The sequence below is a fragment of the Alosa alosa genome, chromosome 16 (assembly GCF_017589495.1).
Source record: "Alosa alosa isolate M-15738 ecotype Scorff River chromosome 16, AALO_Geno_1.1, whole genome shotgun sequence".
In the NCBI taxonomy this organism is placed as follows: Eukaryota; Metazoa; Chordata; class Actinopteri; order Clupeiformes; family Clupeidae; genus Alosa; species Alosa alosa.
Window position 1 is genome coordinate 14,165,126 of NC_063204.1, and position 12,500 is coordinate 14,177,625.

Consider the following 12,500-nt stretch of genomic DNA (forward strand, 5'->3'; position numbering starts at 1 on the left):
AGCCTAGCCCCCTCCTCTGTTTCTGTTTTTTTTCTTTTCTCTTTCTCCCTCTCTCTCTCTCTCTTTCTCTCTCACACCCTCGTTTCTTTTCTCTGCGAGGAAGCAGACATGACCAGCCGTGTGTTTAGTCCCTCCTCCTCCTCCTTCCCTCCCCCTCCCGGGCGGAGGACTCCCCCTCCTATGGGCTGGGTGGGGGTGGGGAGTTTTGGGTTGGGGGCGTAGGGGAGTTTGTGTGTGCAGGCAGGCTGACATGGTGGACCACTCAAGCCAGGCGAAGCTATGCTTGCTCATTCAAACAGGGCAAATTGGATTATTCCAAACACTCCTTGTAAATAGTGGCTCCACGTCTTGGACAAAGACATAGACCTACACAAAAGCAGACTAGGCAAATGGGATTTGGAGCTGAGTCTGCATGTCACAGAGGGGGGAAAATGTTTCTGCTTGCAGGAGAAAAAAAATTGCCCCTCCTGGACTTGTAGTTTCCCCAGTGAAGAGAAAGACCTTCACACCTGTGCAGACAACTCCAGCACAGTCAGTCTCAAATGACTCCTGCATTCCACAGACTGCACTAAATGTAGGATGCAGATGTCTGGTGTTCTTTGGAATGCAGATGATGGATGAGCAGGAGCATTGTGAGAAACATGAGGTTAAAATGTTTTGCCACATCGTATGCGCTATGCGGAACTACTCAATAAACAACGCAACCATCTCCGAAACACCACAAAACAATATCTTATCTGTGTATCCATAGCAACTCAAAACAATATCTCATTAGACAGCAACAATGCACATTGTTTTTACCTGTCTTCTCTTTTTGACGCATAATACCAGTCTCTGAATAGACAGTACTTATCTTACATTACAGCTAACCCAAATTCCAGACCTCCCCCCCGCCCCACACACACACACACCGAAATGAAAGCTCCCTTTGGATAGTGGCACAGTGCTGGAGTTAGTAGATATATGCCCCTAGGCAGGCTAAGGATACTGTATAAGACAGATTCCACCTATTCTCCTGGCCCTTCTGCTGCTCTGCGGTTACTAAAGTATTCTTGTTCCCATGGTTACCTGAAATTATAACAAGCAAGGTGGAGTCGTGCTCTCTCTTGGGTATTGCTAAAAAATATCCCTCAAGAGCACGCTTCACACAGCATGGGCCACTTCAGCGCACTGGAAATGCAGTCTGTCTGCTGTTATACTTCCCCACTCTTCCTTCATATACACACAAGCGAGATCTTATCAGAGACCAGAGCAACAGCAGAGCATCCTGGCAGGGATTACTGCATCGCTGGGGCTGGCATCACAGAGGACAGTTTTACCAGCTTAAAGTCAGCACAGATATCCCTCCCCATGACTCATCCTGCTGACCGCTATCATCCAATCACCTCAGCTCGTTCCTGTCAGCCATGATGGCCTCCTTCTGCTTGAGGGTGGTCAGCGGCCTCGGCCCGGCGAGGAGGAGTGGGTCACATCCGTCGGCGCTGCCCGGTTTGAGAATCCCTTGGCATGGTACTGCGGCGGGGCGCATGCCAAGTCAGAGGGCGCACTGCTCCGAGCGCTTCCAGCGAGACAAGAATGTTTCCAGCACGATGAACAGGGAGGACATCAGCACAATTCAAATCCCCAGCCATAATCCATGGGTGTGATTGGGCAGGGGGTATCCCTTCTGATGCCCCGTAGCGAGGCAGGGGCAGGGCAGCCAGATGAGCTGATATCTGCACCCCTCTGGCCCAGGCGTGGGCCACATGAGGGGGGAGTGCAGCCTGGCAGGGCAGGAAGAGACCAAACACTTGACATCATTATTGGAGAGTGATCAACGGGAGGGCGAGGCTTCCCGGGCCGCCCCAGAGGAGGATAAATACGAGAGGGACGAGTCCAGGGCCACACAGCCTCTCTGCACCAGGACCACCTGCTTCACACCGCACAGAACCACAGAGCACCGGACAGCAGCCAGCATGGACGTGACCATCCAGCACCCCTGGTTCAGACGCCCCTACTTCCCCAGCTACTTCCCCAGCCGGGTCTACGACCAGTTCTTCGGAGAGCACATTCCCGACGGAGATATGTTCTCCCCCTTCTTCTCCATGTTCTTCAACCGCCCCTTCTACATGCGCAACTGGATGGACAGCGGCTTCTCCGAGGTAGGCGCTAACAACCCCTACACCCCCCCCCCCTTCACCCTTGTACAGCACCTCAAGCATCGCTAGAAATGTTATAACTCATATATTTACTTACTCACATTACTTCTACTTAACTTTATTAAACTAGCAGCCCATCACAAATGGCTTGTGTCATTCAATTAAATGAAAAGTTCTGGTATCATGTTAAATTAATATTTTCAAGCTTTCAAATGTACACTGAAAACTTCCATCAAGTTGTATATATCAAGTTCCATCAAGTAACAGTTAAACCTCTGAACACATGCTGGGAAGAGTGTGTGATCACCAGACGTTTGTAAATGATGTCCAGCCTAACTGCTGTGGCCTGGGGACTTGCCTGTCCTGCCCTGCTGGCTGAGTGATGGCTGGCTGTTTTGTGTCCACACACACAGATGCGTTCAGATAAAGATCGCTTCATGATCAACCTGGACGTGAAGCACTTCTCCCCCGAGGATCTGACAGTCAAGGTGAACGACGACTACGTGGAGGTGCACGGCAGGCATGAGGAACGACAGGTACGCCCACGAGGTCTGGGCTTCTCGTCCTCCGAGGTACACACACGGGTACACACACCATCGACTCACACACACACACACACACATACATACACACACACACACACACACGTTAACACATGTACACATTCAAGTCTAAGGGCTGCTTCTGATGTCCTATACACAAGAGAAACACTTGTCTGATGATATGTTCTTCACTGCCATGCAGTCTCCTACTCCTGCATTTTTCCTCTTGCTTCCTTTAGCTCATCCACCTTGCTCGATTTTTCTTTCTCTCTATTGTATCTAGGCCTATCTTTCGTTTTCATCGCTATCTTTCTATCTTGCTCCTTCTCTTCTGTTCTCTGCTTTAGTGAAAATAAAAAACTTCTGATTTTGCATTAATCAATATACCTTTTGCAGATGACTACTGTTTCTCCTTTAAATGCAGAAAACGTTTCCATCATGATAAAAATTACCATTAGATATATTTTCATTAACAATTTCTGCAATGCGATGCAAGTGTTGCATTTTCACTGAGAATATCATTATTGTGGATATCATTTGAGTGAGATTGAGTGTCTGCTGGCCTGCATGAGCTGTTACACTCACAGATTGGCCCTTTCTGTCAGCAGGATGAGCATGGGTATGTTTCCAGAGAGTTCTTCCGCAAGTACAAGATTCCAGCAGGCGTTGACCCCGGAGCGTTCACCTCCTGTCTGTCCTCCGATGGGGTTCTCAGCATCTCTGCCCCCCGGAACCTGACGGACGTTCCAGAGCGGAACATCCCCATCACCTGTGATGAGAAGCCTCCAGCGCAGAAGTAGTCTCCCCTCCAAGAGCTGCGTGTCCGTCACAGCAACGTCTTCACTCTTACTTCCCACCACAAGTTGCTCAGCGTTCAGTGGATACAGCCTAGAGTCATGCCTTAACCATAAAGCCTTTACGTCAGTAACAGTCACATCTCAAACAAGATCTATAAGCGTCTATAACTATAAGTCTACAACTGTCTACTTTTTCTATATTTCTGTCCAACAGTGCCATCCTGTGTGCACCTGAGTCACTAAGAGCAAACCATGCTGCGTGCTAAGGTGGCATCAGCAGTGAATCACAGATGCAAAATGTACAGCATGGGTACAGAGAGAGAAAGAGAGAGAGAGAGAGAGAGGAGGTTCGCCTTCGGGGGGAGGGGGGTTAGGAGTGAAGAATGTGGGGAGGGGGGGAGGACTGGCAAGACCCTAGAGTCTGGCGCTGCCACCGCCACAAGGGCATCTGTGTGATGTGGGTCACCTCAAGTGACTCCTAAGGTAAATGAAGGGAACCACAGTGGAAGATGTGTCAAACTGTCATGATCTGATGTGAGAGTATTAAGGAGAGAGAGTAGAGAGGTGCATGCATGGGGTTTCACCTGTGGGCTCCTATTGTATGGTTAACTGGCCTTAATCTGCCAAGTCTGTGTGGATCTAACTGTGCACTCTGTTTGTAGCTGCTTGGACTTTGCTTGAAACTGATTGATGGTTTGTGAATAAAGTAAAATAAATCAAGCTTTGGAGAAGTCTGGTTTAATGCTGGTATGGTTCCAAAATTTAACCTTAGAGGAGAATTATTCTGCATGATAATTATTCTACATTCATAAGTCATAACATCTTGATGAAAACACTGATATAGTGTTTAATAGCCTCTTAGTTTTAAATTAAATGAAGGTAGCCTACTCTCGAAATTTGTCAATAAAATACATCAGACCACAAATACAGTAGGCTTATGTGGACTCCATCAATAGACAGGGTTACGCAGCTGATGCTAGCAATAAACCAAAAAAAGTTTGAGAGTCCGGGTCAGTAAATGTCCTCCTATTTTATTTTACTCTGAATAATATGAGTAACCAGATCAGTCAACATCTTAGCGCTTTCCTCCAACACGGGGTGCGTTGACTTTCATTGGCTTGGCAATCTTCTGTTTGGGAGCTGCCTTCGCGGGAGCTTTTGCACCTGATGCAGCTGACGGCTTCTTCGTAGCCTGCTTGGCTTTCTTTGCCTCCTTAGCAGCCCTTATCGCCTGTTCTCTCTGGGCCTTCCGGACCTCGGGCTTCTGATTTCTCTTCGCCATGATCTCGGCCAAGGAAGCACCGGTGATGGCTCTCTGGAACTTGACAGCCCGGCGACTGCGCTTCTTAGCCACATCTTCGGATTGGCCCTTCTTGTGCTTCCGCCTGTACAGAACGGTCCAGTTGATCTGCCTGGGGTTCCTCTTGGCCAGGAAAGCTGATTCGCACTTGGCGTTCAGGAACTGGAAGACCTTTCCGTCAATCCTGGCATATCGTCGGCCATGGCCGGGATAAATCTTGTAACCACTGAAGCTACAGAGTTCGACTTTCATCGTGGCGGCTAATCAGTCAGGAAAGAGGAAGTACTAGTCTAAAACAGTACCACGTGTTTCCGCTGTGATAGAGGTAAGCGGAAGTGATTGGCTTAGAGGGATCATCCGCTAGCTTGCTTCAACTCATTCATGTTCAGCAACTCCACGAAACGCGTTTTTGTCACAGGTTATTTGAAAATTTAGCGTAAGTATCGCAAGCAGCGAGTTTTCATTTTATTACTGAGTTGTGTGTAATATAGCCAAGTATACGTCGCTTAGCTGGCCTAGCTAGCTACTTGGGTCCAAGAGAATCACTGCAGCTAGCCCCTCTCATTACATAGCATAGCAACGTTATTTTTGTATATATGTATTATGTACTATGTATTACTAGTTAGCTAGCTATCAGTATACTGGTAGCTAGCTAACTAGTAATACATATAAACGTATTGTTATAACATAAGTGTTACAAAGGCAAAAGTATCACTTTGCTCTAGCTTAGAACATTTTGATGACATTAGCATGTGAGAGATACTGATAATGCAGCCACGTAGTAACTTAACTGTTGCCGTGTTGATTGGGCCTCTCCGTGTCACATATTGTTTGCTATGGTAGCCTATTTGAAAGTGAGTATCTCGTAGTCTAATATAAGCTCGATCTATGTTCCTGGAGAAGTAAAGATGCAGAGGCAGGCCTGGGAAGCAGTAAGACACACCAACACTCAGTTGTACGTTCTATTAAAAACTTCATACTTTATTAAAGGAATCACTCAATTTACATAATTCAAAATGATTGGCCTTTGCGTGTTTCAAACTCAAGGCTTGACATGTGAGTGTATCAAATTAAAGAAAAACAGTTGATTACGAAAACAGTCATGCATTTTATATTCAATGATCTTTGAAAGTAATGCATTTTGTAAGGAAAACTGTCAAAAGAAAGATGCCATGTCCTAAGACAATACACAATTCGGATTGTTATAGGCTATGCTGTGAAAATACTCGAGTGACTTCCATGTCCTTATTTTTAGGTGCCACCATGGCAGGGGTGTCCCTTGGCAAAAAGTTGCTCAGAAACGTCATCCGCCACACAGACATACACAACAAGGTTTGCACATTGATGAAATCTGTAACTGGATGCTGTTATAACTTATGGCCACCTCAAAGTTCCAATGCCCCTTCTCGCCACCTGTCACCTCCCCCTTCTGACAGACAGCTCTTTCCTAACACACCTCCTAACATGCACTTCCCTTTAATCCCTCCTCTACCTCTTTCCTCTTCTACCACTTTCTCCTTCGACTACAGTTTGACTAATTCTTAAAACTTCTGCAGTCTCATCCTATAGTAATAGTATTGATTGATGTAGTACTAATAGCAACCTAAGGTCTCCTCTGCGTTCTTGTTTGAATGCTATTCCTCATGTCTGTAAGTCGCTGTGGATAAATTAATAAATGTAAATGTAATAGATTCAGGAGGAGTCGGAGATGTGGAAGCTGAGAGGCCGGGAGAAGCACGTGCCGCAGACCGATACCTCCAGCCGCAAACCAGCCTCTGCTGCCAGGTGAGTCACACCTACACATCACTCACTTACAAGGTGCATAGGAATCAGAGCTGCTCCTGCGGCCAGGTGCACAAGAGCTAGCGCTGCTACAGCTCGCCTTCAGATAGGTGCAAAAGGAGGATTGAGCAATGAAGAGCTGTTGGTTGTGACTGTGTTTTAGAGGCTACATGCACTGCGATCGCTATGAGGACGACTCGTCGCCGTCCCGTGACAGAGGAGGAGTCCGAGATCGCCTGTCAGAGAGACACGAGAGGGGAAAACAACTCTCCGACAGAGACGAGCGGGAGGCACGCTACTGGACACGAAAGCTCTATGAGTTTGAGGCCAATGATCCAGACAGGTGTGTGCGTGTGTCCGTGTGTGTGCGTGCGCGCGCGCGTGTGTGTGTGTGTGTGTGTGTGTGTGCACGCACAGGTGTGTGCGCTTATTTGTTCAGGCTAGTTTTTATTCTGGAGCTCCACAAATGTGATGATGAAGACGTCCCATCTAGTGTTGCACAGTATATCGATACTGCAAAACTACCACTGAACTAGCATTTTCGATCAGTCTGTCTCTTTAAGTGCAACACAGCCTGTCCTTTCCTTTAGAAGGAATTTAAATAACTTGGTATTAATAACTTCGAATACCAAGTTTGGTATTGTGACATCTAGATCTGTCATTGGCCTACATAGCCTAACCAGTTGTGTGAGGCGTGTAGAGATGATGTGTGTGTTCTCTGCCTAAACTAAATATTTGTTTTGATGCAGGTGGGGCCACAGTGGTTTTAAGGAACTCTACCCTGAGGAGTTTAAATCAGATGGGTAGGTCAAACACTCACATGATGGTGTCATTTAATCATTGCATTGAGGGAATGATCTTTGCTGATTTGTTCGAAATGTTTGCACTCATTTGTCTATCCCCCCATTCATCTTTTTTGCCCTCCTACTCTGTGTCTATCTCTTCATCCTCCCATTCCTCTTTCTCTCCCTTCTGCTCTGTCCATTTTCCTCAATCCTCTCTCCCTCCCTCCTGTTCTCCCCTCCTGTCTGGATCTTCCCCCACGTTTCGTGTTCTGCAGTAGGGGTGAGAGCAGCGGAGACGACAACGTCCGACACAAGAAGAAGAAGTGCAAGAGCAGCCGCGAGGCTGACCACAGAAAGCACTCCAGCAAGTCCTCCAAGAAGAAGAAGAAGAAGAAAAAGGAGAAGAGGAAACGGAGAGCAGAGACGTCGGACTCGGACTCCGGAGACTCGGACGGCGAAGCACGCAGGAAGAGGAGGAGAGAGGAGAAGAGGAAGGTGCGTCGGAAAGAGAAGAGAGAGGATGAGAGCAGCTCGGAGGAGAGAGAAAGCGAGGGAGAGGGAGCGAGGGAGAAACGTGCAGGCAGCCGCAGAAAGAGGCACAGACACAACTCGGACTCCCACCAGGAGCGGCCCAGGAAGAAGAGAAAGAACTGGAAGTCTGCGGACGGGGAGAAGTCAGACGAGAGCTCCGACGACTGAGTCTGTTTCTCTTTCACACACACACGCCCACACGCCTGTGTCCTAGCTCAGAGGCATAGTTTAATGTGTGTTAACACCTGATGACTTCAGCAGCTGTGACAACAAGGCTTGTTTCATCCTCAGACACACAGACACACAGACACACACACACACACACACACACACACACAATGTGTCTCTCCCTCTCCCTCTCATCACTCCCTGTTCTGACACATGTGGACCTGATCAAAGCAGTTGTATTTTTAAAGATCTTTTGGTTTTTGTAAGTTATTTTTGTGCTTGTGATAAATCATGAACAAGACACCCAAAGGAATCTACCTCAGCAGTCCAGAGTGGGGAGGATTTGCATGGGACATCCAGACAGTCTATAGTGAAAATGGGACATTCAGCCTCCCTATGGTTTTCAAGCAAAAATGGGCATCAAATAATGTATCAGCCTGGTGTGGCCACCTACAAATGAAAGTCAAATAAATCACAGCATATTTTTACAGCTATTTTTAAGCATTTTAAAGTCTCTCTGAGTGTTATCTTTTTCTAACCCTAAAGGAATTCCTATCAATACCTTGATAAAATGGCTTCATCGCCATCAGGGTTATGAAGTGAGTTTTCTGAGTTCAGAAAACTGCAGATAACTGTTGAGAGATTCACCACACACACGCACACACGCACATCTGGAACACTGGATTTAGAAGTGCAGTCTGGACTAACTTAGGTCTCCTGAAGTAACCAACAGAGATGCAAAAACCTTTTTAGGTGACAAATGTACATTTCTCGCACCCTTGTTTGATTTTCTTTGCAGCTAAACATTCAAACTTCCAGCGATCCTCCCCTCTGTCCTAACACATGTAATTCAGGAGAATGTCCAGAAGGTGGCAGTGGTGTTCTGTGCAGAACTGAGCTCAAATCGCACACACAGTAGTCAAGAGGAGCCTAATTTGTGCTCTCCTCCAGAGTGTACTGGGAGATGAGCCTACTTTGAGGCTGGAGATTTAACATCTGAGGCTGGAAACCCTCTGGAGTTCACATCCACTTCCAGTGGGGTGCAGGTTGATGATCAGCCTTTCTGTGTCTAAAATCACTCATGCTCTGGTCTCTCTCCTCAAGGTCAAGGATGGTTTGTATTTTTACTCCAGCAGGGAATCTGCTGTCCGTCCTGGGTGAATATGACTGACCTGTCCTGATATGTGACAGGCGTACACACACAACACGCACACAACAGATGGGATGGAGGGAGAGGCTTGTTGTTGTGGAGGCCTGACGGTAGACGGCGCATTTGCAGTGTGAAAACTTCCCAGGGTGCATCAGGCAGGCATGACGTCATCCAGCACTGAGCCCTTATGTCCGTTACAGTGACCACAGCCCCAGAGTTAGGCAAGGCCCTGCGCTGTGAGGGGACGCTGTGTATGTGTGTGTTACGTGTCACTCTTTGTGTTGACAGGTTTTCACACTGATCTGCTTCAGCAGTAAACAGAGGATGCTTGTGACGAACAGAACATTTTGTGTCAGTGTGTGTGTTAATGAAGTGCTTGGCGCACACAGAGTCCAAGCTGCTGAGCCTGTGAATGATTAAACAGTCCCATGCTGCAGAGGCCCTGGCTGAAATGAGATTAAATATGTCTAGAGTGTCCTCTCCTCACATACACACACACATATCATGGCCACAGTGTCCTCTCCTCAGCCGGTCCAGCTGAGTGAAGGTGAATGTGTTGTACTGTCTTCTTCTCGTACACACACACAGAGGCATCAGTGCATCAGGGCCCCGGCACGGCTGGGACAGCCTGTACTCACACACCCTTTTGTCTGGAAGGCAGCCGTGCATGAACACACACTCACACACACAGAAAGAATGCTTTGGGCCCAGCAGGGGGGGCTGCATCTGAATGTCACCAGAGCAACCCAGCACAACACTGGGGAGGGCACTGTTACCCTACGGATGATTCACCTGGAACAGGACCCTCCCCACCCCCAAAACACACACACACACCTTTGGCAGAAGTGGTTTCTGGCCTATATCTTCTCTCTCTTGCTCTCTCTCTCTCTGTCACTTTTTCTACCCCATTTTTGTTCTTTCTCAGTCCATCAGTCTTTCACAGCTGGTTCGCAGCATTCATCGTGAGCCTCAGCAGGCCAATCCCATGATCCTCCTATGCCGTCCGTCCAGTGGAACAGCAGCAGACCAACAGATAGACGTGTCACTCGGTCCATTCATTTGCCACTCAGTCTTTCAACGACCCTGGACGCGCGAGCAGGACGTTGGTGTCACACAGCATAAGAGCGAGGTCATCAGTCCAACACAAACCTCACTTCCTGCAACTCAAACCTTACCTGTGCGCTCATGGCTCTAATCTATGATAAGTCATGAAGTACTGAGTGTGTGTGTAAACAGCCCAAGGGACAGTGGACAGAGAGGTGACCTCAGTCAGTGAACTCATGTTTACATGTGCTACATGTGAGATGAGATGTGTGCTCATCAGAGCATTACTACTTCCATTGATTATAATGGAAGCTAATTATTGCACACACACAACGCTTGTATATTATTCATATGAGATGAGATGTGTGCTCATTAGGCTGGAGGAGGAATGTTCAGGGTCGAGATAGCAAAGTCCCTCTGCAGAGAGTCGATGTTGTGACCTCACTCAGGCCATAATGACTGCTGCCATCACCAGACACTCCTTAGGGCACCTCGGCGAAACACACGCACACACACACATCAGTCCTGCACAGGAAGAACCACTGACGTCACAGAAAGGCTTTTCAGATTTGTGCTTAGTTTCTTTGGTGCCTGTATGTGTGTTTGGGTTGGGCTTGCTGTGTGTGTGTGTCCGTGTCCGTGTCCGTTTGTGTGTGTGCGCTGGTGCGCATGTGTGTGAATGTGTGTGTGTGTGTGTGTATCTCTGTGTGTTTGTGTGCTTGTGTGTGTTTATGCATATGCATCTGTGTGTGTGTGTGTGTGTGTGTGTTAGTGTATCAGCTGATAATGTCAGCAAGAATAGATCCATCTAGTGCTGTCCAAGTCAGCTGTTTTCCAGGATGCCTGTTGGCTGGGCGCTCGGTGCCCTCTTCTCTTCCTGTCTCTCTTCTTCTCATTTCTATTCTCAACCTGCTTCGCTCTCCTTCACACCATCCATTTCTCTCTTTTCCTCCCACCCCCCTTCCTCTCTCTCTCTCTCCGCTCTCCCTCCCTCCCCTCTCTCTCTCTCTCTCTCTCCCTCCCTCCCTCCCTCTCTATCTCTCTCTCTCTTTCTCTCTCTCTGTCTCGGTGACTCACTCTCTCTGATTCATTCTCTTAGTAAAGTTAGTCTGTGTGACGATCAGACTCCTAGTGTGTGTGTGTGTGTGTGTGTGTGCGTGTGCGTGTGCGTGTGCGTGTGCGTGTGTGTGTGTGTGTGTGTGCATGTGTTTGGAGATGGAAGAGAGGAGCAGAGCACTCACGTCTCTAGTGAGGCATGACACACCGCTTGACGTCAGCGTGTGTCGCACCACTGTTGTTTACCTCCATTATCCTGCCCATCAGGAGCCGTTGAGGTGCACCAGCCATCCGACCCAGCTGGCCGAGCAGCGCCACCCACCTGCTTTCATCTGCCAGGTGCCTGCACACAGCCTCTTTAGAACGCACAGCACCTGGGCAGAGGTGCTGCACCACACACACACACGCTGGTTAGAAACACCGTAGCAGACACATTGGTTAGAAACACTGCATCACACACACACATGCACTAGTCAGAAATGGTGCATACACTGAGGGTGTTGGCTAGGGCCACCCAGACAGAGGTGCTGCACACACACACACACACACACACACAGCCCCTGGGGCAGACAGAGAGAGAGAGACAGATAGACAGACTGACAGAAAGAGACACAAAAAGACAAGCTCCAGCCAGAATGTGTCTCTGAGTGAGATGATATTATGACTCCGCGCAGCAGGAGCCGATAGGAAAGGCTGGCTGGACCGGAGGAATATAGGATATGCACACTGGAGGAGAAACGCTTCTATTCTTGCCCATGATTTATTTATAAAGGTCTGTCAGCTCAGCTCAAAGGGTCTGCTCACTGATATGAATATGTGACCACTGTAGAGGAACATTTCAAAGCTTTTGTTGACCCTGCTTGTTTTTCAAAGCCATTTGTGCGACTTTATTTTTACCGACTGCCGGTTTGATGAGGCGTTGCTGTTTAGGGAACAGTGCGGGACTGCCCAGACTCGTAATGAGAGAGAGAGCTGTATAAAACATGGAGGAGTCTTTATGATGGGATCAAAGCAAAGGATGCTGTGATCTCGCAAACAAAAGCTTAAATCAGAATTACAGATCAATGCCTGCCACCTGTGTTGTTTGCAAACACACATACACTCACAGACACACGTACGCGCACACACACAGTATGTACACACCAGACACACACACACAGACCCCACACACAGGCACATTTGATATGAGGAGTGTGTTTGAGCAGAA

General features: G+C 47.9%; 4 protein-coding genes across 6 annotated transcripts in view; 2 read left to right on the forward strand and 2 right to left on the reverse strand.

Moving 5' to 3' along the window:
* Positions 1-117, reverse strand: part of dixdc1a (DIX domain containing 1a) — a 15,786-nt gene extending 15,669 nt beyond the window's left edge. The window contains exon 1 of the mRNA XM_048267120.1: positions 1-117. This exon is cut by the window's left edge and continues 651 nt beyond it. The gene's annotated coding sequence lies outside the window, so the exon portion shown is untranslated.
* A 1,838-nt stretch (positions 118-1,955) lies between these two features.
* On the forward strand, positions 1,956-3,480 carry cryaba (crystallin, alpha B, a). Its single transcript, XM_048266826.1, has 3 exons — positions 1,956-2,141; positions 2,552-2,674; positions 3,289-3,480. Exons 1-3 carry the CDS (start codon positions 1,956-1,958, stop codon positions 3,478-3,480), a joined length of 501 nt encoding a protein of 166 aa, XP_048122783.1.
* A 719-nt stretch (positions 3,481-4,199) lies between these two features.
* Positions 4,200-5,068, reverse strand: LOC125309736 (60S ribosomal protein L24-like). Its single transcript, XM_048266825.1, has one exon. The coding sequence runs from the start codon at positions 5,027-5,029 to the stop codon at positions 4,553-4,555; it is 477 nt and encodes a 158-aa protein (XP_048122782.1). The 5' UTR covers positions 5,030-5,068; the 3' UTR covers positions 4,200-4,552.
* Positions 5,028-8,554, forward strand: nkapd1 (NKAP domain containing 1). 3 transcript variants are annotated; one of them, XM_048266823.1, is made up of 7 exons: positions 5,109-5,213; positions 5,681-5,732; positions 6,033-6,109; positions 6,468-6,562; positions 6,723-6,902; positions 7,309-7,362; positions 7,620-8,554. In XM_048266823.1, the coding sequence occupies exons 3-7, from the start codon at positions 6,041-6,043 to the stop codon at positions 8,041-8,043; spliced, it is 822 nt and encodes a 273-aa protein (XP_048122780.1). In that variant the 5' UTR covers positions 5,109-5,213; positions 5,681-5,732; positions 6,033-6,040; the 3' UTR covers positions 8,044-8,554. The 3 variants fall into 3 exon arrangements, with proteins under 3 accessions (XP_048122781.1, XP_048122780.1, XP_048122778.1); XM_048266824.1 differs by lacking the exons at positions 5,109-5,213; positions 5,681-5,732 and adding an exon at positions 5,028-5,102; XM_048266821.1 differs by lacking the exon at positions 5,681-5,732.
* The last annotated feature ends 3,946 nt before the right edge of the window (positions 8,555-12,500 follow it).

What these genes read in the sequence shown, in the direction of transcription:
- LOC125309736 (XM_048266825.1), bottom strand. Translation starts at nt 5,029, where the DNA reads ATGAAAGTCGAACTCTGTAGCTTCAGTGGTTACAAGATTTATCCCGGC.
- nkapd1 (XM_048266824.1), top strand. Translation starts at nt 6,041, where the DNA reads ATGGCAGGGGTGTCCCTTGGCAAAAAGTTGCTCAGAAACGTCATCCGC. An exon ending in AAACCAGCCTCTGCTGCCAG is followed by an intron (nt 6,563 to 6,722) that starts GTGAGTCACACC and finishes ACTGTGTTTTAG; the next exon opens with AGGCTACATGCACTGCGATC. An exon ending in GAGGCCAATGATCCAGACAG is followed by an intron (nt 6,903 to 7,308) that starts GTGTGTGCGTGT and finishes GTTTTGATGCAG; the next exon opens with GTGGGGCCACAGTGGTTTTA.
- cryaba (XM_048266826.1), top strand. Translation starts at nt 1,956, where the DNA reads ATGGACGTGACCATCCAGCACCCCTGGTTCAGACGCCCCTACTTCCCC. An exon ending in TGGACAGCGGCTTCTCCGAG is followed by an intron (nt 2,142 to 2,551) that starts GTAGGCGCTAAC and finishes CCACACACACAG; the next exon opens with ATGCGTTCAGATAAAGATCG. An exon ending in GCAGGCATGAGGAACGACAG is followed by an intron (nt 2,675 to 3,288) that starts GTACGCCCACGA and finishes TTCTGTCAGCAG; the next exon opens with GATGAGCATGGGTATGTTTC.